Source organism: Rissa tridactyla, chromosome 6 (assembly GCF_028500815.1).
Source record: "Rissa tridactyla isolate bRisTri1 chromosome 6, bRisTri1.patW.cur.20221130, whole genome shotgun sequence".
Classification (NCBI taxonomy): Eukaryota; Metazoa; Chordata; class Aves; order Charadriiformes; family Laridae; genus Rissa; species Rissa tridactyla.
This window is the reverse complement of record NC_071471.1, coordinates 66,115,938-66,139,895: the sequence shown is the minus strand read 5'-3', so window position 1 is coordinate 66,139,895 and position 23,958 is coordinate 66,115,938. Positions and strand designations below refer to the sequence as shown.

The 23,958-nt window shown below is 38.1% G+C and overlaps 1 protein-coding gene across 3 annotated transcripts in view; it reads left to right on the top strand.

The window, feature by feature from the left end:
• The window catches only part of RAB11FIP2 (RAB11 family interacting protein 2), a 42,387-nt gene extending 29,814 nt beyond the window's left edge, over window positions 1–12,573 (top strand). For 2 of the 3 annotated variants that reach the window (XM_054206505.1, XM_054206506.1), the window contains exon 5: window positions 713–12,573. In XM_054206505.1, coding sequence (XP_054062480.1) covers window positions 713–940 — 228 coding nt within the window. In that variant the 3' untranslated portion in view covers window positions 941–12,573. The remainder of the gene's footprint in view (window positions 1–712) is intronic. The other variant, XR_008467106.1, reaches the window with a different exon arrangement.
• The last annotated feature ends 11,385 nt before the right edge of the window (window positions 12,574–23,958 follow it).

Here is a 23,958-nt window from a genome sequence, read left to right as displayed (position 1 = left end):
CACTTACTGGGTCATCAGAAATCATTACAGAAAGAATTCTGTTTTCCCTACTGCTTAATTCTGGGCCCCTTCTGCTTTGATGCAAGCAAGATCTTTCAGTAGTACATATTTCTGTCTTAAGTGCTGTGGTGCAAATAAGATGCAGCCTTTTAACTTCACATGAAATTCAAAATTGAAAGTTTTATTATATGATTCAGAGGCCAAGGCCTGGAGAACCATTGATGACTAAAAACAGAGTAAGAGAGACAGATGAGGGCTGATGTCATTTAAAACTAAGTAAACGTTTTGCTATGATATGCTTTAAAGGTGAGACTCGGGAAAGTTACAGTAGGACTTGAATTCTCAGGGCATTCTCTTGTTCCTCTATAATTAAGGTTACCACATAGTCAGTTTCCCAAAGTGGAGCTGCTGACTGTTCTTGTGGTTACTGCCCATATAGTCATTAACTGCGTACACATCTCTCCGAGAACAATATTATTTTTTTTCTGAGATGACAATGTGGGAAACTTATTTTAAATTATCTCCAGTTTTCTGCTCCAGTGGGGGTACCGAAGGGAGAAGCTCTAGAGCAAATGGAGGTACGTTGTCTAAGAGATGCTGCTTCTGTCAAGAGGTGCACATGAAAAACGTGAAAAGCGGTAACCCATCAACTTGTTCAGAGCACTCAACTATTTAATAAAATCTGGTGTTTTTTTTTTAAACTTATCTGTAGGATGGCAATCCTTTCGACGCCACTGCAGGATACCGTAATCTCACTTATGAAGAGGTTTTGCAGGAGCTGGTGAAGCATAAAGAGCAACTTAAGAAGAAGGACACTCATATTCGTGAACTTGAGGATTACATTGATAATCTTCTTGTACGAGTGATGGAAGAAACACCTAGTATTCTCAGAGTGCCATATGAACCTTCTCGAAAAGCTGGCAAATTTTCCAAAAGTTAAGACAGTGATACTTGATGGTACTTTCTGCTGAATACGTTAGTGAAAAGAAACCACACTTGAACGTTTTGACTTCTCTTCATTCCTTGTCTCCTAAGAAATTCCAGGAACCAGGGGAGGACAGGACGATGGTGTGGGTTTTTTTCGTTTGGTTTTTTTTTTTTTTTTTTACTCTGAACACTAGCAGGGACTGCCAAAAGTCATATTCTGTTAGATTACCTAAATAACATTTTTTCTTTCTTTTTGAAAACACCTTTAGGTACGGAATACTTGCAGTACAGTAAATAATATGCATTAAGTATGTCCATGCAGTTTATATAATAGCTTAGTGTTCACCATGTGGCAGTTTCAGTTGGGAAGTCTGTGCTGTTATGAATGTTTTCTTGGATGATTATTGGTATTATGCAAATATATCGATTCTGGTATTACAGCATGCCTTCGAGACCGCTGTTTTCAAGCCAGTGCAGTACGCTTTACTAAACCTACGTGTGGTTTGTTGCAATGGAATGTGGTTTGTTCTACACATAGTAGAGGAAAACAGTGATGCACAATCTTTGCAGAGTAAATGCTGTATTCTATACGATGTGCTTTTTCTATAACAATGTAAAAAAATACCATGCCATTTCGGTAATGGCACATGCTGGAGTCAGTTATTTTACACTTAAATGCTGAATTTTGTGTTTAATGATTGAACTTTGGTAGTGAGCTCATGTCACAAGGTTGTTTTGAGGATCTTTTTGTATGAAGTTATTGCATGCCTTTTTATATGTTAAAGTACTTTGAACAGTGTTAATAGAGTTGGAGATAGGACTGGAGAAAAGTATGGAATAAAGATATGAATACTTTGTTCAAAGTCTACTACAGTGCAAATGTAGGAGAAATGAACAGACTGACTTAAATAGACAGGATAATTCAAAAAATATAGAACTGACTCAATTTAAGGTTGAGTTTTACATGATAGATATCTGTCTTAGGTTTTTTTAAATCTTATGACAACAAAGTATATGCCTTTAGAAATAGGCTATGTTGCTTAAACACATATAGAGTACTTAGAAAGGCTTTTCATTAAAAAAAAAATCTGTAGTCCTTGTAAGTCAGTTTTCATTGAGGCAAATGAAAGAAGAATGTAGTAAATGTCTTCCTGATCATTTCATACTTGTTTGTAAAATGACATATGAAAAAGGTACCTATTATTCAATAAATTGGAAAAATATAGTGAATATATAATGGGAAAGTATTGTAGGAGAAGAATCCTCAGAATATTAACATAAATAGATTTTAATTTCCTTTATACAAGTCTCAGTTGCTGTGAAACAGTAAGATGATATTTAAAAAAAAAGTATAGAGAATATTTTAGATTTGGGTTTAAGAAAACTGACTGTCTTCTCCTCCTCCTCTTCTTTCTCTACACCTGATCTGTTTTTTTTCTTACAGCACCACGTAATGGCTGTTGCTGAGGAGGAAAAGAAGCTCGAAATTAAACTCAAATTTTTTGTTGTTGTTGTAAAAGATCTAAATATATTTTCATTTTTAAATCTGCAAAAAGTAGTAGCATCTTGGGTAATTAATTAATTGATCTGGAAAAGTTGAAAAAGTTTTATCTGAATGCTTTTGGCAATGTTAGTATTGTGTGACAGTACAGAATTGTTAGAAAAAAACATTTCTCTGTACAGTTGTTCTCAGATTTAGTTTACTACTTTTTTGCATTTTTCTTCCTTCCTTTCCTTCCTTTCCTTCCTTTCCTTCCTTTCCTTCCTTTCCTTCCTTTCCTTCCTTTCCTTCCTTTCCTTCCTTTCCTTCCTTTCCTTCCTTTCCTTCCTTTCCTTCCTTTCCTTCCTTTCCTTCCTTTCCTTTAGGAACTACCTCCCACCCCCCTAGCGCTATGTCCCTAAAATCTGTGCAGTTTGGGTGTTCCCAACCCAGCGTTGAGATCCTTTAGTGTAGATCGTTGTGCCTGGATGGATCCTGAGTGATTCAAGCCCTGCCTAATTGTAGTGTTCTGCATTTAGACATTTGTAGCCCAGAAAAGGGCCCACTTCATCAGGTAGTCTCTCTTTTGACAACCTAAGGATTTATCGCGGTCGGTACCTCATAAACCACATGAATGTTCCTTTGACCCACTTGAGATCTAAATGACTGTAAATTTGTTGTAATATACTCAAAGTGCCAAAGGTTATGTACTAAGTTATGGTACATTTACTGTTGGAAGTTAGGTTTTGCACTCAATTAGATTTTAATTTCCTAATTACACCAAGATGTATTTCAGTTACTCAGTATTTCCATAAAAGTTCTTAAACATTTTCAAATGTTTGGCCGAAGCAAGTGGTTTTCTCATGTTGTTAATGGGGAAGTGTTGTGCAATTGTTTTGAATTCCACAGTCATTTTCAGACTAACTGGTATGAGACCATCTGTAATATCTGCAATGATTAAATCATACACACCAACGGGGTTTAACTAAAGTAAACTAACCCGAGAGTGTATGCTCCAATGACTTTTCACTTGCAAGCCAACTTATAATTATTAAAATGAAACTCTACTATATTTAGCACCTCTGAAATCACTTCTTTTAGAATGTAAATGTAGAATATCAAACTGCATAATTGACGAAGAGCAGATCATTTGACATATTTGCATACCAAGAACGATAAGCAGATTAAAGGTAGCGAAAAGATCAATTTTTGTGCATTAGTGAAGAAATTTCGTGAAGCTTTGAATGTGCTATCTAGTCTTTATCTGATCTGTAAGTGAATAAAAGCACCTTTTGTTTCTAACAGTTTATCAAGAAAGAGGGGAGAACAACAAATGCAACTTAGGAAAAGGTAAAGTTACTGAGAGAGGCAGAATGGGACACTTACAACTGTGAAAATATTTTTATAGGGTTCCTATAGCTAAAGATATAGTCAGCTTTTGGAGCAATTCTGGAAGGATTACGTACACATCATTTTCCGCTTAGAGTGAGAATTGTAACATATTTCTGTATTTTGAAAAGTTTTGAAAAGCATCTTCACCCCGCATGTATTTTTTGAACCGCGCAGCTTTCAAGTGAAGACACTTCATACGAAGTAATTTATATGTTGAAAACAAAGAAAGTTCTGTTTCTCCCAACAGGATAAAGTTGTAGACTTTCTTGCAGATCATTGTAAAACCACAATAACTTGCCACTTACGGTCACTCTTTCTTGTCCTTTAAAATGTATGGATGAAAATTTTGGACATCTCCACATTTTTTTGATTTTTTTTTTTTTTCCTCTCAAAAATTCGCATAAGGGCTCATCCGTGCACACACTATACTTTGAAATTACCCTTTGAAACATAGCCTCTGCCCATAGCCATGTACTTTACTTACTTTAAAGAACAAATATTAAGGCCATACTTTAATGTTGTAAGCAACCAATTTAAACTTTCTGCCATTCAAGGAGGATGTTTAATATTTATATGTTACCTCTTGCTGCTCTATTTTACGTTTAGCTCGGGTTTCCACCTGCTAATGAATGTAGCATTCTCCCTGGGTTATACATAACTGCATTTATTGCTGTTGTCTCTGTATCAAGAATTGTTTGTAATTTTCCAGCTGTGAAAATGTTGCCTTGCATTTCGAAAGCTTTCCTGATTTGGGGACCTAATGAAAGTCATGCTCATTAGGTACCAGTCTGCGTTTCTTTCTGTACAGGATGCCCGCCCTTAGATGCATCTTTACAACAAACAGAACTGCTGTCTTAATGTGTTTACTGCTGCGCTGGAGGTTTATTTCCACTTCCAGCTTTAAAGAAAAATTATTGTCCTACATCAAGTATGTAAAGTAAGCTCATGCTTTTTTGCTCTTTGTGTATCCATTACTGTTGTAGCTACGATAGAGGCGTTCGCTGTGGGCTTGAAATGGTGATATTTAAAGCATGTTGACTAACTTCCTCTGTTTGAAGTCCATGGTGAAGGACTATAGCGCTGCTGTGTTGATGATGCTAGATTTAAGGGTCTGTCAGCACTTTCGCTATGAAACCCTATTTTCAGGGATTTATAACTTCTAAATGTAGATACAGTCACTGGAAGTATTTAATATGCAATAGGTAGCACTTTAATCTGTTCATGAAGGGTTTTGAGATTTGTTTCTGTTGAAAACGTCATGGTCTCCTAAAGCGTGGTGGGCATTTGCTGTATCTTTTATAATTTGTACGTTGAAGAAGCCACTGTATGTTACAAATGGTAGAGCCATTCCTATTCATCTTAGAAGCTTCCAGATGTCTCGTATTACAATGTGCTATAAAAAGCTGAAGATCCAGGTTATATAGGAAGTCTGTAAAAGATACGAACATTACCTATAACTTAAGGGTTGATTTCGTCTCGTGCAATCAATGGTAGTTTGTCTACATTTAATAATGGTACAGAATCACAACTATATGCACATGTGAGAACTATAAACTTAGAATGCATGAAGAACTTTATTTTTGTTTCATTATTGCGACTTCAACTCCTTTACTTTGATTACAATGTTATCTTAATATTTTAATTTCTGTTCGTTAAATAAATATTGCATGTCTAACACTAATAAAGCACCACAATGCACTACCGCCGTATGTCTTGAATTGTGATATTAATCTGTGTTACGCAAAGCACGTAACTCCTAAGCTCCGCTTAAAAACGTGTTTGTAAGACCCGTGCTGTTAAGACTCTCAGACCGCAGAGAGGTATTTCCTTAAGGACAGCTCTAAATGAATATCCCAGCTGTTTGCAGGGTAGCCATTAAGGGAAATCTTTTCACTAGTGTCCAAAACTTAGAATTAGTGAAAAAAAAGACGTGTTCTGAATGTGCTAATATGTATGTCTCTTTTATATGACAGCTGCAGTCTCTTTAAAATGCACCTTCCTCTGATTCTATGGTTGTGTAAATATTACTAGGAGGCCTTTGGCACCGCAGGCCAGAATGGCGTTTAGCATGAGGACAGACACCGTGCAAATTTTGCTATGGAAAACATGATGCATATTTCTCTCCCTACTTGGGAGGATAAAACCCAGCCAGAGTGACAGAAGAGTGGAGCCTCCTCTCCCACCTTCCCTGCCCCATAGGTGTTTTTTTCAATGCTCCCATAAGTTTTTCAACACACTTTTCTCTGCAAAAAAAACCTGCTTTTGCCTGTCGTCTTTTCCTCTTCATTGAGGCAGCAAGACAGCAAAGTCTGTCCCCTGACAGTAGTAGGTTTTCTGGATGCTGTGGAGATACGAAGAGCAGTTCTGGCTCAGGAGAAGGACATTGTGAGTAATTCACCCAGTTACTTGGTGGCTTGAATTTCACTGGGATGCAGTTCCTTTCCTTGCAGTTAACTTGCTCGGTGACTAGGTCCTTCGTCGTACAGCTACGGACTTATGAGGTTTAGAAAGGGTTCTTCTCGTTGAGGTATCCATGAAACGTGGTGGTTATGGGAAATCAGTCCATTTTTGAGCTGTACATGTACTTACACATGCTTCATTACACAGGTTTCCGCCAGCTGTTTCAACCCATGTCTGGCTGACTTTGCAACTGTGCCAGTGGGTGAGTAGATGAGGAATGAGGACAGCACCATGCTGCATATTAAATACCAGCTTCCATCTGTAATTCACATCTGGTAACTTTAATCTCGGTTCCTACGCCCATTTGAAAATGGAGCCAGTGCAGTTTCCCTACCGCACAGGCATCATGTTTGTTAGTTGATACCGAGTGTAATTCTATTGACGATGTAAGAGTCCAGCTTGATTAAATAGCTTCCACTTTCCCCAGCACAGAGTTGGGTTTTGAGTTTTCATTATTTAACATCTCAAGCCCCCGATAAAGGTTTTCAGGGATATTTTAAATATAGTTTAGCAGTTAAAGAGCTATTGAAACATGTAGATGTAAACTAGAAGTATCATTAAGGATAATTCTCTGTCCAGTTACATTTATTAAATTTAATTCTTTATGGAACCATACGGCGTCAAAATCAGAATTTCATTTCCATATTTTGTTTAATTTGGTTTTTTGGGAGTGTTGTGCATGCTCTGGGTGCAGCTCAGTTGGGATACGTTGCCCTTCTGCGTAACACTGGGCATGTTAGTAAAGTTATAAACAATGATGATGAAAAGCAAATCCCGTCTCTCATTCTGCATTAATAAATTAGATGTTGGATTATTTTGTTGGATTATTTCGTAATAGTGCCATTGGGTTATCTTCTAAAGGAAACTATTTTCTCTTGTCTGTACTGCTTACTGAGTAATGATGATGGCAGACTGCCACGCTATGTACAGCCCAATTTGAAAACGGTGTGGCATTGTCTGTGTAATATTTATAGAAATATCAATATATTCAATGCTGGAAGCCAGTGGCTATTACATGGAGATTATTGCAATGTGTTTTTACAGCACTTAGCAACATAGATCAGTCTTTGATAAATGGATGGTAATTTAGGAGAGAAAAGTACACTCAGAGGCTAAATACTGACATGTTTGTACTTTAAAAGTAAGCAGTTTAAAAAGGTTTTGGGGACGTGCAGCATTTAAATGAGGCCAAATATTAAAAAGGGGAAAAATTTCCCGGGATGGCCGTTCGTTTCAGCCTTAACAGTATCTGCTGCGTGACATAGAGGGAATGAGCGAAAGCGGCATTGGGGAGATTCCACTGTTGGCATACAAAAAAAACCAACCACAAAAAGTTAATAGGACTAGGATTTGGATTTTAAGGGATGTATTCGCCCAGCGCGTGCCAGGTTCTTTTCGTAAAAAGTTAACACAGCGTCCTTCACTAGCAGGATCAGTGTCAGGGTGAAAACCCAAAAAAAAGGTGGGAGTTTAACAGAGGGATTAGTTCCGGAGGTGTTAGGTACGAGGCAGATGTCGGGCAGAAGCACAGTGCTTTAGCCAGCTGTCGCCTCCGCTTTTTTTAGTCCCTTTGACATTGTAGTATTAACTTCAGGGATTAAATGAACCGCTTTCCTGTAAAAGTTAGGAAGCATCGGAGGAAATTTGGTGTATGCAGGACGTGGCTGGGCAGATTGCCTCTGTTGTCACTCAAAGTAGGTGTGTGGCTCCGGGAATCTAACAAATAAACCACCAAAATGTGTCATATCACCTCCTTCTCTAAATGATTCATTCGGGGTCGCCTTAGGTGAGAAATGTCTCCTTCTCCGATAACTTTCTGCTTACATTATCAATTCCTTGAAAATTGACTCCCTGAGACATCTTTACAGGAGACATCAAGGGTCTCCGTTTAAATTTAATGAATATTATGTAATTTGCCAAGGACTTCTACAATGAATTAAGAGTATCTGCCTCTCTGAGGCCAGAGCTTTGTCAAAATAATGGCAGCTTAATGGCATCCTTTAAAAGCAGCTGCTGACTCTCTGGCTATGAGTATTCTTTATTTCCTAATAAAATGCTTTCCCCATTAAAGCAGCTTATTTCATTAACTTCTAATTCATATCTTAAATATGCTTATGTTTTGCTAATTGCAGATTACTTAGTACTTATTTTTAAGGAACGCTGAAGCACAAAATGCACAATGTTAGGGTTTTTTTAAGAGAAAAGTCTTGCCTTCTGCATAGCAATTGCATTTGGATAAGCATTTTTTAATAGGCTATTTTAAAGGAGTTTTTACATGCTGTTTTAAACTAAATCATTAAATGTGTATAACAAGAAACAATCTAAAGCACTCATGCAATTTATAGTTTTAATTCCTTTATCAATATGTGCTCCAATATTTTAGAGTTATGATTCAAAGCTACCACAATTACATATTTTAAATTGTAAGGTAATGTTGTGATATCCCCTATTATTTTTTTCCAAAACATACAGAGATGAAGTATCTGATATACTCTTTTGTGTAATGTAGAAGTTAAAAATGAGCTCTGGAAGAATTAAGGTTTTACTAAAGGATTGTACAAGCCCATGTGTTGAACTGCAGTGCAACTAAATTTGGGTATGTAGCCTCCAGCGCTCCTTTATCGAAATTTGCTTTCTTTTCATTATAAAGTGGAGGTCAAGAGAATAGGACTCAGATTACAACAGGTACTCGGTACTGCTCTTGAGGACCAAGGGAAAAAATACCGACACATTGTAAGAAGTGATCTTGACTTTTTTTGTGTGTGGGAAGCATCAATACCAGGATTATGTGTTTCCAGGGTCAAATATAGACAACTTCCTATTTCTTATATTTTCACATTTAAAAACTTGTATAAATATCTCTATTGTTAAAGGCCAGATTATTGTTGGCTACAATATAGGTAACAGGTCGCTTAATTAACGTTACTGCCATTTGGGACCTTCTCGTAATTGGCCTCCTCTTAATCCACACACAGAATACTGTGAAATATCGTGAATTTTAAATCGGGACACTAAATGAAAGAAATATCCAACAACAGTGGGGAGAAGTAAAATAATCCTAATTAAAACCAAAAGCAGTCTGTGATCTGAATTAAGATTCAGCTGGTGGATACTGAGGAGTATTTTTTCTGGAAAGTATTTTTATTATAACGGTCCAGTATAACTGCTTTGGAAAAAACCTTGTCCTTCATATTTGATGGTGTAAACTTTACTAGCTCTTTATAAACCAAATATTAAGTTAAAGACTTGTGCTTAACCTTTGTTTCATCGGACATGATTTCAGACAGTTGAAGCAACGTTTTGTTGCTGGAGTTGATCATAGAGTTATATTTACTAATGGGGTCTTAGCTATTCTTTTATCTGTTTCATGATTTTCTGTGTAGTTTTAAGTTCTGAACATTTCACCACAGTCTATTTAGAGCATTATTTAAAACTCGTTCCAGTTCTCTTCATTCTTACGCACGCCGATGTGCTAAACTACTCCAGAAACCAGCTTAGCTCTCACCATATTTGGAGGCTGTTCGTCTTCTTTGCTCTTGGACTGTTTTGGATAGGGACTTAAGTCTAAAGTAACAAATGAAATATGTGACGAGAGATGGCTGCCAGAACTGGGATCAAAGCAAGTTTCTGAAGGGCTCATTGGAAAACTATCTTGGACTTTGGAAGGGTGGCTCAAAGCTACAGTCTAAATAGAGCAAAACGCAGCGAAATAAACGTCAAGGTGGGAATAGCATTCTTGAATACGGGTGGGGATGTGTGTCCCCCTAAAACTAGACAGTCCCTTTAGTCTTGGGGGAAAGGAGGCAAATAAGTAGATGAGTTTCTAAATGCATCAGTCAGGATGGGTTGGTTAGGGTGTTTTTCGTCTGCAAGCCCACAAAGCTTTGTGGTTCCTGTTTGGGCTTCCTACATATAAGTGTGTTAGCCGAAGAGCTTTCAAAATAAAAGGTAGTGTTTGTTGATGGTGTCCTGTGGGACATCATTAACTTGTCTGAAAAGTTGCCAACTTTGGCAATGGTTTCTGTTAAACACATTCAGTGTCTTTCTCATCTAACTTAAAAATAGGAGAATGTTCAGCTTTGACTCGTTAGTTACAGCCAGTTCATCTGAAGAAAGAGGAGATCGCATTTTTTCCCTGTATCCCTCTAAGAAACATGTAGGCTTGCAAGACACAGCTGCTGTAACTGCGTAAGTAGATAGCTGTACTTTGCAGTTAATATGTGTGTTATAAAAAGCCAGCATTGGAGAAAAGAGAGTTCTGTGAAAACGTAGCCAAAACCCCTCTCACAATCACAGGATCACTCAAACTCCCAATATTTTAAGGTGTTCAGAAATAAAGAAGTAGGAGAAAACCACTCAGCAATGACAGTTTTTAGCAACTGGGAGCTGTGTGTTTAGGTAAAGAGTGAAATGTTAATTTTAGAAGGAGAGGAAGACAGTTTTTAGGTAGTTGCTGTCCTGAAGATTTATCAAATACTAATATATAAGGTAGCTGTAGAAGTTAACAGCATCTTGCTCAGAATATAAAAGGTGAAGAATGAGCTTGTTGAGTTTCCCTGTGGTAGGCATGAGAAGCAATAGCTGATTCCTTACAGGAGGCAATAACGGACTCGCTCCAGTAAGCATCACGCTTCAGGAACGCGCTAGATGCTGTGAACGCAAATAGTAACAGATTTCTCAGATTTTCCTAGTGCCTCAAAAAAAGTACACAAACTTTCCCCCAAAGTAAATTGCTTGAATTACAAAGCCCCTGAATTTATATATTTATTTATTTATTACCCGAAGGACAATTAGCAGGTACAGAAAAGATTGAATCTTTCACTGCTTTATTTGATTCCTCCTTTGACTTGTCTTCAAAAGGAAAATGGTGGCTTTTAGTCTGACAAAAGCCTAATGGAGTCCATGCTTTGTTCAAAGAGTGACATATAAACAAGGAGCGATGCAGTTATAAGGGAGATGATATATATATATAGACAGAGAGGCTAGTAGAGTTCTTTTTGCCAACAAAATCTTGCTGTGAAACGATGATCTTCTGGCAGGAGCACTTATTGCGCTGTCCTGGGAAACATCCTTCCCTCAATAATCCAATAATCCAAGCAGCCCTCCTTCTGGCTTGGGAAGAGTTACTGGCATAATACTGGCCAGTTGAAATAACCCCTCACTGCAGTCCCAAACACAAAGTGATACTTCTTCTGAAGTATTTTAGAAGGCAGTGCTTTCTCTTCAGTGCACTTAAACTGAGGAATAAGATCATAATTCATTATAAATTTTCCAGGATTTCGTCTTTTTCTCATTGCTGGCCTAGGAGCGGTACTTGGACAGTGAGTCAGTGTCTGAGAACCTTTGGGCAAGTTGATCGTAGCCCTTGCAGTTTGCACGGTACCAGATGTCAGCCTGACATTTGGGTTATTGTTATCCTTTTGCTGTGGCACCCAGTGGAGCCACCGTATGTTATATCGGCTTGTGTCTCAACTGCTGGATATTAATTATTTAGGCTGTTGGAAAACTTAACCTCCCCTGCTTCCCACAGGTATAAAATGTGTTTATTTTAGATGTGGCCCTGGACTTTACGCTGTCTGTTGCTGCCTGTGAGAAAAGCTGGCAGCGTATCTGCTAAAAACCCGTGAATCTCTTGTTCTCAGACCACCTCTCGTGAGCAGCAAAACTCAGGAAGCTCACTGTTTTGTTTTGTTTGGTTTTTTTTTCTTTTTTTTGTCTCTAGACCCTTACTAAGTAGAAAGTTGTGGAATTCTCAATAAGTGCAATTATTTTTTTTTTTTGTTTTACTTTGACATTAATGCCAAAATTTGGCATTAGACCAGCTCAAAATGAGTTTAAAAAGCCACTAAAAAAATTTCAATATTAACAGTTATTCCCACTTTGCACTGGTTTTAATGCCTATCTTCGATGCAGGGCAGCGGACCCTTACCACACCTGTTTTCAAAGTAGCAATTAGCTTTGCTGAAAATTTAGGGCTGAGTATAAATCCTGGTCCCTAGGAAAGAAATATTTTGGCTTATCTTATGGTAAAGTTACACAAAAAAGAGTGTGTTTGTAGCCCAGGATTTTTGTGAGACAGCTGTAGCATCAGTCTGTTTCTTCCTGAGACCTTTTCTTCCTCTGGCACACATCTAAGCAGTCAAAGATGTTGATTTACACAGCTTCAGTTCTGAATATAAGCTTTTTCTTTGGCTATTGAAATACTTTCTCACATGTTGGTGCACCTGTACTTTCAGTTTGGCTTCAAATCAGTATAGAGCATGCACTTTGGCAAGTTGTAAAAATTAGTTGAAGAAGAATAATAAATAAAATGGCATACTGCCCGAGCACGTTGTATTTTCTTTACTAATAAATTGCTCATTGAACATATTTTCCACATACAGTTCTGTATATTTAAGTACGTATCTGAATAACTGCACTTTTAAATTCAAGAGTCAAGTAGCTACTTTGTATGCCGTGCTTATCTTAAAATAGAGTTTGATTTAAAACATTTATCTCCCCCGGTATCATCTTCCATGTCAAAGCACATTTAAATCGAGCTCTGTTCCTAATATCGCTTGTGTTTAAAATGGTATCTGAGTACAAAAAAAGTTTGATGAGCGTTCTGTTATTTGCCCACTTTGTAGTTATTAGCTGCTCTGTCATTGTTTTGAACATCACTGAAGTTGAGAAGGAGAAGCTTCAGCAGAGTAAACTTTTAAAAATTAACGCCAAGGTCAGACTCCAGGGTTAGCAACACCAGCAGACTGCAATTTAAAATGCATCCAATTATGCGAAATCATGTGTTGAGTTACAGCCTCAAGTCTCCACTGGGATCTGCGAGGCTGCCTTGGTAAAAGTATCGGAGGAATTTCAGGAGGGTGTTTCTTTTGTTTCTCCCTTAATTTTGACAGAGAGTGATGCAATTCTGGCAGTACTCATCATTTTTAGGTCAGTAACTCAAAAGGAAGACTCTTATTCCAGGAATGTGTAGTAGGCGCGTCATTTCGGTGAAGGCAGCAGAACCAGCATGAGACTTCGGAGACATTTGGCACCTTGTCGTCTTTTATCGGTTTGCGGAGGTAAAACATTCAGGCAACACCTCTGAATCTAGAAATAGACCAGCCGAGGGAGACCAAGGGAGACCCGCTAGAGCAGAGCAGATTTTATGGTTTATATTCTTAATATTTAAACCAAACACCATCACATCTAAGTGTTTTTGTACCAATATCTTAACTTATCCTTACTTTATCTTTTCCTTCAGGTAGATAATTGGAAAGCACAGGCACGCAGTGGTGCCAAACGGTGGCTCCCAGAAAGGCTGGAATGGAAAGGTCAGACTCAGTTTACTTGGATGATATATGCAGAAGTTAGGATAATTAATTTAAAAAAAAAAAAAAAAATCACTTCTCTCTTCTAGGTGAAAGGAAAACATCGTGTGCTACGCTTTTAAAGTACTTATCCCCAAGCCAAAACACTGTAGAGATATTTTGTAGTCTTCCTACTTCAGAAAACATCAAAACTTACCACCATTATGTTTTCTCAACTTCTGTGTGAATCTGAGGTATACGGTTTCATAATTTTGATCATGTCTATGAAAGCATTCTTAATAAGAGAAACAGACAGATTATGTTCAGTAAAAACAGAAACACAGTTCTGAATATGTTTAAACAAGTTTTTGCATTGATAAACAAAACTACTGGGTATTTTTTTCAATCACAGACATTAAAAAAAGTCATCAGTGCTTACTAAAGAATTTGTACAGTGCTCAGGGCAAGTTACAGCTGGATCCTCTTAAAAACCTCAATCTTTTCTACTAAATGACTCATAAAACTATTGTAGCTATGAAGCTTTTCAGAAAATTTATATAATTAAAAGGGATTTTCACCATTTTGAACAAATGTTAAGTTATTGTCAATATCTTATTGTAATAGGAGGAAAAAAACACGGGTTGCTTTTGCAAAGCATTTCCCTTTCAAGTAGTCCAGAAAATGAGTTTCTAAACTGACAAATTTACTGCGATAGTTTTTGACAGACTGACGCCTCCTCCTAGGCAGGGCTAAGGCGCCTGGAAGGAGAGTCTTGCGCATCTCTCGGGGTAATTAGCTGAGTACGTAGGAATTTGCAGTCCAATTAACTGTGTAATAGCTCTACTGAGCCAAACAGCCTTTTCTTTTCTTATGCAAGGAAAGTGGATGTATTTGTAAATATGACTCAAATTCCATTGAGTAAAGGAAGTAAATTCTAAACCCTAACTATTTCTGTCACCCTCCGGGGTCTGCTCTCGTCCTTTGATGTTGTTTAGCCCCCAAGGCATCTCTTCTGTCTTCCACAGCTTGCAGCTGAAATCTTGTTTTAGGGTCTTCCTCCCATCAGTAGCTTTTCCGTCCCCTCCAGGATCTGCCGCATGAGCAGCACTTACTTACCTCTTCCACCTGCTCAGCACTCCGCGTCCGTGTGGGGTCAGGAGAGTGTCTGGTGAGGCGTTAGGAAAAGCCACCCCTGAGAAGACAGCGGAAGAGCCTTAGAGAGGAGAAAAAGTTGAATTTAAATATCTGTCTTCGTCACATCCGCTCTTGAAGAAACAGTCTGTGCAATAAGGCCATTAGCACGTCTAACCAACAAGGCTGAATTATTTCTTCCCGACTAAAGCACTGGCAGGAAAGAAATTGCCAGTCAATTTTAAAAATATCTAATGACTCTCTGGGATGGGACGTCTCTTTTCACCAAGTGCTATAGGGACATTTTTATCATAGAGTAACTCAGGTTGGAAGGGATCGGATCATCCAGTCCAGCTTCCCGTATCTTCAGGCAACATCACCTTTCCAGGAAATGTGTGGTAATGAAATAGTTTCTTCACAGGAATGTGTCCAACTCGTGGTTTTGTATCTTGAAATGCAGAAGTGAACTGGATAACATTTTATAAGATGTTAAAAAAAAAACAAAAACAAAAACAAAAAACAAACCGTTGCAATCCATTATTCTTCGATGTTGTCCTATTTATGTTAACAGGACTACATTTGTGAGTAATGGGAATGGGATTAGGTCATCTTCTAGTCAGCTGAGTGGTCTGATAGTAATGAATTCAAACTAACATTGCAAAACTCCCCAGAGATGTGTAAAGGTAAGTATTGTCTCTATGCTGACATTAAAACTGAATACTACTTCTAGGAATGCAAGGGAAACCTTTTATTCAAGCTAATATGGACTATAATAACAGGTAATATTAAAATTTATGGGTTTATTCTGATAAAACCAGTAATATTCAAGCTCTATGAGCAGCAAATTGTTACTGAAGCAATAAGAACAACCACAAACCTTTTTTAAAATTATTATATTACTATATGATTACATATTCTCCAGGGGTCATGTTAGAAAGCGCCAGCTTGTAAAAAGGATAAAACCGTATCTAAATATAATGTCAAATAAAGTTCCCATTGACAAAGAGGGAGAAAAAATTAAAAATCACTTGGGACCTATAAACATATTTAGATGTAGAATGAAACATATAGTATCCAGTCTGGTTTTTTTTCTACTGATACTGGAGAGATAAAAATTTTAATAATCCATAATGCTATAAAATACTTGGCAAAGAATTTAAAAGGTTACGATGTTACCATTAAATGTATATTTATGCAAAAGCCAGAGGAGGTAAAGGGAGTTGGGTTGACAGAACTGAGATAACGTCATAGCCATATAAAATTTATATCAAAATAATATTACTGCACTTTTATGAACCAAAACCCAAATTTGATGTACCATATAATAACAAAGTCTGTACAGCATAGCTCAGGTATGGCAGCTAATGCGATTAAGGAGGTAAAAATGAAAATTATTGCAACTGGAGCAGAAGCAAGATTAAAATCTTAGCACACCGAGAGGACCAAGGTTTCTCTAGCCTGATCTTCTGGTAAGAATGGAAACGTGATATTAGGGGCTTGTAATAAACCACGGAAAGATCAAGTAAGCAGTCCAAAGGTAATGTGTCTTTTCTTATTCTGTACAGCTTTTAATTCAGTGTTAGAAAAAAAAGCACCTTTCTCTACGCGTGGTCACCACTTCAAGAAACTACCTGTTCCAGGACAGCACGCTAAGAGACCTCCAAGAGCGAACGGCTCTAAAGGCAAATTCAAGCTTCCCATAAAACAGCATACAGACAGAGGTCCACTATGGATAAGTAAATGGATCTATTCAATGAATACAGAGGTTGAAAACACATGGTAGTGCGGTTTTTGTCTTAATGCAGTGAAGAGATCCAAGGACAGGTAAACCTTTTACAAACAAATATTCTGATTGTGCTCATCAAGCTCATCCAAGATAACCCTATACCTCTTTTTTCTAAAAAGGAAAATTCTATGAAATTCATCTTTTTTACCTAAAGGTCAATAAATGCCTACCATAAGATTAGACCAAAGGTACAAGCCACGGGAAAAAAATGTTTCTGTGAGCCAAGTTGAGTTGATTTAAACCAAAATAGTAGAAAGGAATGCAAATAATATTAATAACCAAGCAGAACACCTTTAAGGCTGCCATAACTTTGTATTAAGTTTGCTAATATGTATGGCGCAAAATATCTAGTACATATTATTTAAGCACTTGTATAGGGTTTTTTTCTATATTTTTGCATTTATTATGGATTGGATAATGATTGTATCCTCATTTGTGTAGAAGTTATAATTCCAGTGGGTAAAAAAATCTAGGAATTAATCTTGTTGATGCTACTGAAATAGATTACCCGAAGTAGGCTAGATATATAGGAAAACAATATAAATGCATTTAAATTCAATTATTTAACAAAGGGAATATTGTATTTAATTAGAAAATTGAATCAATTTGCTTACATTCATCCTTATCCTTCATAATTTTAGAGATGATAGATTTCTTCCTTTTACACTGTATTCACTGTATACACAGGCAGAAAGAAGAGAATAATCTCTCTTCCATTTTTCAATTCCTGTTTGATTTTTTTTCAGCTGTGGATGAACTAATTACTAATCAGGACAAAAAAAAAAGTATCCTTATACAATAGAAAAGGATAGCGTTGTCAAAACCTGGCTTAAGACTTCAACACGCTGATACAGAGGTTTAGCCAGGACTTCAACTAGCTCAGTAGCTTAACTTTCTTCAAAATATAGAGAAAACTTCTATGAATGTTTCTTAATTTTAAATAGTTGAATGGTTTATAGTAAGATTAGAACTAACAAAAATTATTGTGAGTTTATCGAAATGCAATGATTTTTGAAAAATTTTTAAAAATCTAACTTTTTAAATTATTTCTTTTCGTCACCGCAATTTATAGTGGATAAGTGGGGAAAAAAAAAACAAAACCAAAGAATGTTAAATTTAAGATACCTAAATCAGCTGTTGGGGAATCCTCAAATTGTTAGAGTCCAGTGCAAAGTCTGCTCAAGCTGAAACCAGAAGATCAAGCACAACAAAAGCTAAATGGGGAGAGGCATAAACCAAGTATGAGGAGGACACGAAATGTGCTCTGATTTCCACACAAGCAAAAATCACGGTTTTCTTAATCCTGAATGAAAATAAGTAAAAAGCATTTTATCTTGGTTTAAAAGAGTGGAATTCGACCACAGTACTGATGCTCATAAAACAGAAATTCTTCTTAATCCGCACATTTTATCATGCATTTATCATTATTTAACCCCTCCAAACTCCCCTAAAGTAAGCTGCTACAGGCTTAGGCTGGAACTTGTCACTTAATGTTTGAAATCCCAAGTCACTGGACTGAAGCAAAACTCCTGGTTTGAAAGGCACAGTATTTTCACACAAAGAAAGCAAAACAAAAAGAAAAGAACAAATCTCCTTTCAAAATGGACTTTATTATTTGCATTTGCTGGACTTAAGTTTTTTTTTCTAAGGGGGACTTAGGGTGCTTAATGTACCATAATTAAAAAATTGAGGATTTATGATGATACTTCAAGATATCATAAAGGCTTATGCAAACCAGAGTTCATCTCGCAGTTGGTCTAGTTCCTTGGAGCTGTTTAAGCTAGAAAGAACTCACAAGTTTTACAGTCTAGGTTTTTATGAAGCGTATTATCCCAAATGGGTCAATCTGAAAATCACCGTAGTAAGAGCTTGTTATATTTGGCTGGGATCTGCAATTGTTAGGAGTCAGTCCAAAATTCAGTGAAGTCATGGATTTTCATCAAGTCAGTCTAGATTAATACGGACTAGATCTGTCACACTTCAGCTAACAATGACCTTTCTTTACATGTATGTGCGTTCTCTTTCTGAATTCGATTACCAAGATACCTATTTCTTAAGCCCTACAAAGTACTTTTCTTGGGAAAAAATACCTTGCCTGTCAATTTTTCAACCAGTGATTATAAGTAGTCATGGTAAATCCTGCAAACTACAGTGAGACTAATCCTGGGAGAGAAAGACCTCTGCAAGTATCAAGAGCAAAGGTATCCAATTTTTCCAGAGAAATGCAAGTATATTTAAGTATTTAAATCATACATGAATTTTGAAAAAGATGCACCAGTAAGTTTAGGGAGTTTCTCTGCGTTACTTTTCTTGAGAAACTATTGGGCTAATTTCCACCTGAATTTATCATCACATACAAAATTGCTGCAGTTAAGAAAATTGCTGTTTGATGTATAAAGGGGTGAATTGTTCTTCTGAAAGCAAGATATTATAGGCTTTGGCAGTTGTTATATTAGTTTTTATGAACGGTGAATATTCTACAATGTTCTCCTGTACCTAGTGGGCTTGAACTGTTGATACATCTCTGAATGAATCTTGTAAACAGTGGTCCCATGGGTGCACTCCAATTTTGGAACCTTTATTGCAGCAAATGGAATAAAGGTTTTGATAATCAAGTAACATATAAGCTCGCGGCAGCGTGTAAATTACACCACTTCTGTTTCTCTAGATTCACTTCAGGAACATTTGATTGGCACCACACGCTGTGTGTACGGTTATAGAGTTTTCTTACTTTCACTGGCGTAGGTGGAAAAGTTTTTTTGCATTACACTGCAGATTATTCATTGATGCAAGTGAATCTAAGGACGGTATTGAGGTATTTAAGCTGGCATTTTGATTGACTGGGCCAAAATAATGTGGAGACTCCACTGAGCTAGACTTTCTTCTGTAATTAAGATGTTTATGTATTTCCTTTTAAAAATGGAAGTGATACTGGCCTTTTTTAAATTTTCTTTTAACAAAGGTCAAGAGAGATGTGAGCAGGCTAAAGAGCACATTAGTGATCAGAGGGCTTGGCCATGCTGTGCGAAATTCAGGTTCTCTGTCCTCTTCTGCATGAGTGTATTAGGATCCAGACCATCTGCTTTCCAGGAAGATGCTTTTGCCACTGGCTGTCGTAGTCCTGGGCACAAGGACACTCTATTTGTGTAGCTAAAGCTTTGCCAGCATTGCAGGAAGCACTCCACGTATGGGACTGGGAAAGGCAGGAGGCAGAATCTCAGTTCTCTAGTTCAGTAATGAGGGTATTTGGTGCCTTAAAGCTACCAGAGCTGTTGATGAACGTTCAGCGTTAAAGACGATGCCACCCATGTTTAGGCATAATGTTAGAGCTCAGCACCAAACCCTCAGAGGATGATGGTGGTGCTGGGCTACAAACATTGAGTAAGTTTTACTGTTGAAAATATAGGTGCATATATGACTTGAGGAGCCGTACTTCCGTACCTGAGTGCCTACATTTTATTCCTGTCTTGCTTTTTGTGCTTGCGTCCTTGGGCAGGTGATAGCTTTGGCGATTTGCCACAAATCATGCAGAAAGCTGTAATGGAGAAGGAACCTGAACCAAAGCCACCCATCTTTCAGGCTAGTGATACAATCAGCAAATCATCCTCTGGCCCTGCTGTTCAGTCCAGAATGATCCCCGTGAAAAGGATCAGGTTTGTTTGTAAGTTGTCCTCTCCATGGCAGTTCCTAGGGGGTCCACGAGGGAGAAGTCTCAAAGGATTCATTAGGACCCGCTGATGTGACAAATAGAAATAGGCGTGGTGAAAACCCACAAGTCCAGTGGGGCAGAGAAGCCTGTAGGGACCCTGACAACTCTCCTGGAGTGGTTTCATCCACGCGGACTGGCAGAAGTCACAAAAAAAATCACAATGGAGACGTGCTCCATGATCTTAGACACCTGCCTCAAGAGTCGTACTCTCCCTGTATGATAGTCACAGGTTTTAACTTCTCCTGCAAAATCTCTGCTCCGTCCGTCCCTCCGTCAGATCCGACTGTGGGCTCTGTGCTTCCAGGGCAGCTGCTGAGGCATTAGAGCCAGTTCATCTCACTCGGATGTCGTAAAATATTTAGTTAACAAGTATGAAACATATCGGATGCAAGATTGTTGAGGGCCTATAAAAGTCTCTTAGAAATGAGTCTTTAAAGCGTGTCTCCTCTCGTTAATTGAGAGAGGGCAGGGAGAGAGCAAGAGGTATAATTTCAGCTCTTAACGTGAGCCCAGCACATCCTGTGGAAAAAACTCAAATGTGGATAATAAGGCAACCCTAATTCTGTTATTTTTCAGTTTTGGAACATTTGACTATAAATTTATATTCCTAACATTTCTTAGTCTGTTATTTGATACGATTTTAATGTAAGGCTATTTTTCTGCTGACACTGGGAGAAGTTACGAACTCACTCTAATTACAGGTGAATAAGCTCCCACCTTAGGAGAGTCACCCAAGAGCAAGCGACCTTATTAACGAATTTAAGAGTAATGATGCTGTTCATTGGTGTTCGACAGACATGAAGGTGTCAGCGAGGTTGGGGGATCTCATGATGTATGCTCTGGGACGGCCTGTTCTTGCAGTTTTAGGAGATACGAGCTGGCACGCAGGTATTCGCCTGGGGGGCTTTCTGCCGGCGCGATGCGCTGTGTCGGGCTGCTCAAACCCCCGGGTGCCCCTCCTGGGAGACTCTTCCCTGCGTGGGGCGAAGGCGCAGCACCCGGTCGTGCTCTGCCGCATTCCAGGAGCGCTGCCGGAGCCCAAAATAGAAACTCCCAACAACCAAAGGTGAGAACTCTTTGTTTTGTAAATCAAAGAAAAGTGGTAGTTACTGAGTTGGAGGAGGCCGTGGAGAAGCAGTTGTTTAGCAGTAGGTGTATCCTGGAGCGTAAAAAAAATATACACACAGTTCATAGACTGCGGATTATAAATTTGCATGGTTTAGATCATTTTCTCTTCTTAACATCAAGAAATTCTGTGCAAGCCCAAGCAACACTGACAGAGTTCCTCTGATTGAAGGGGTCATAATTTGCCCTCAATTGCCTTTAGCTAAGCACGGATCTAAACTAAATCCTTGGAGCTGACCCTCCTCAGATTTGCAAAAAGTTCAGATGAGCTCTGGCTTAAAATGTGGCACACAGCTCCCAGCTCGCACTTTAACTGCAGGAAACGTACCTTCTGAGTTTACCTGTGCGTTTGCAGTTGGAGAGCTTCAGAAGATAAAAAGTTAATGTGATATAAATTTAGGGCCGACATGCTTGCACTGTGAAGGCAGGTTAATCAGCCTCTTAACATCCTGTATTTCCCCTGGCAAGTAATGACATTATGCTTCAATCACATCAACCTTTTTTTAACACTGCCCTCAAGAAAGATTTGGGAAAGATAAACATTTCCCGTAACAATTTTTTTCCCCCCCGACTCGCATCAGCTATATATGATTTATCTTTTAATGTGTTAAGGCCAGCTCAGTACTCCCTGCCCGAGATAATCTCTCATTGACTCCACCGGGAGATTTTCTCATGGCAAGAACATTAAACAGAACACCGATTTGATTTTATTTTTAATGTGCTTCTGACAAATTTTTTAATTTTGTATCTCCTTTTTAATTTTAATTTCTGTCTCAATGATGCAGTAGAGATAATTTATTGGGATATAGTTTCTACACTATTGTTTCAGCCCTGCTTTAACAGCTGCCATGGATGATAGATAGCCTGGCTACCGGGGTACGTTCTGGAAGTGCAAGTATTGCAGTAGTCTTTCTAAAACATTGTCAGCCACAAATTACTTAATGGTACCCAAAGTTAATAGGACGTTAACAGTATTATTGTGACCAGTTAAGGAATGTACAATTGAACATGGGGCAGGTGTTTGCATCCCAGGTGTGTAATATGCTACGCACTAGTAGGTAATATGCTTTGCTTCTAACTTTATAACTCTAATATGCGCTCTTTGTGCATGGGCACTGATTTGAGTAATTTTTGGATGTCAGGATTGCTGTTATCAGTGTATTTTTTTCTTCATTCACATCGGCTCTTACAATATTTGCTGCTAACTTCAACTATTCATCCCTTTTTCCTACAAAGGCACTTTGATAGCGACTTGGTTTAAGAAATTGGAAGCCTACATAAACCATGCCTTAATACTGTGGACTGTAGAAGGTAAAAAAGTTATTACACTCTTTTCTTTTTGTACTGTGGAGACAGTCCTAAATTTTATCATGTATTTGCTATTCCGCTCTTGAAAATGCTTGTATTCATGATTACTTTTAGTAACAAAAAAAGAACACATGAAATCAGTGCTGCTATTTTTGCTATTGAAGGTAAATATGTTTGGAGAACGTTGTCCTGAATTAGGATCCTAGAGAGAAATTAGGTTTTCCTTGGTGATATTCTTTTATTTTACTCATCGTGCTAGTTGTCATAATTAAATGCTTTAATTGGAAAATATTTTTTGTTTACTTCTTGAGAAGAAGTTTTGATATTTTTGTATGACTTTTGCATGAGCTTCATTACAAAATGATATGATCAATGTAAAACAGTTCCCCTAATGATTTTATGAGGCTTTTGAACCTTTTTCCTCATTATATGTAATTACTGGCATGTAACCAATTGCAAGATCAAAAGATAGTTTTGCTTATGGTACATGTTATGAAGCACAGTGACCTTGTCCTCTTCGATTTTTTGCTGAGATGCTTAGAATTTGCGTCTCCCGGCTCATGGCAGTTCTGATGTGGACTTTGCCATCCAGTGGTATTTAATATGAGGAATGGAGGAGAGGGGTGGGGGGAATGTTTTAGTTTTGCTATAGGCTGAACAGACAACCAGAGAAGTGTGTCACTGAAGGTGGCAAAACGTTAGTGAATGGACCCAAAGAAATTTCATCATTGCTGCCTTCCTCAGTTTCCTCCGATGTCCTTGAACGGAAAGAGCTGGGTGCAGCAGGATAACACGGGGGGAGGTCATGATGTTTCTGTTTGCCTTGGGGGGCCGCTCATGCTGATTTGACTCATTTTTCAGCTTTCCGTTTCAACCAGCTGTAACCCTAAGAAAATGCAGTGTCTTATTCATCCTTGTCTGGTTTTGGTGTGTAAGATCCATTATGGAGACCCACATAGGACTGGAAGGTGTATCACCGCCGTTTTGCGGTCACTGCGCTTTATTGCTGTTTGGCGCGTGCTATGGTGGAAGTGAAGTCACTTGTCAGCCCTGTTGCTTAATTAGTTTCAAAGCTGCAGAGAATTTTTCATAGTAGACTTTCACTCCTGCTTTCATAAACGAAATGAAGATACCTCGAACAAAAAAACCTCTGAATTTCAGTGCCACAGCTGAGTCTGAATCTCCATCCAGGCTGACCAGGTTGCAAAGCCCAAGTATGGAACCGACCCTGCAACACTGCACGGCTCCGGAGCACATGCCAGGTAACTCTGCACAAAGTCCAGGCTCTCGCTTGGATCCATCTGCTCCATTTGTGTTTTATCTGTATTTCGACTATCCCCACATCCCGCTT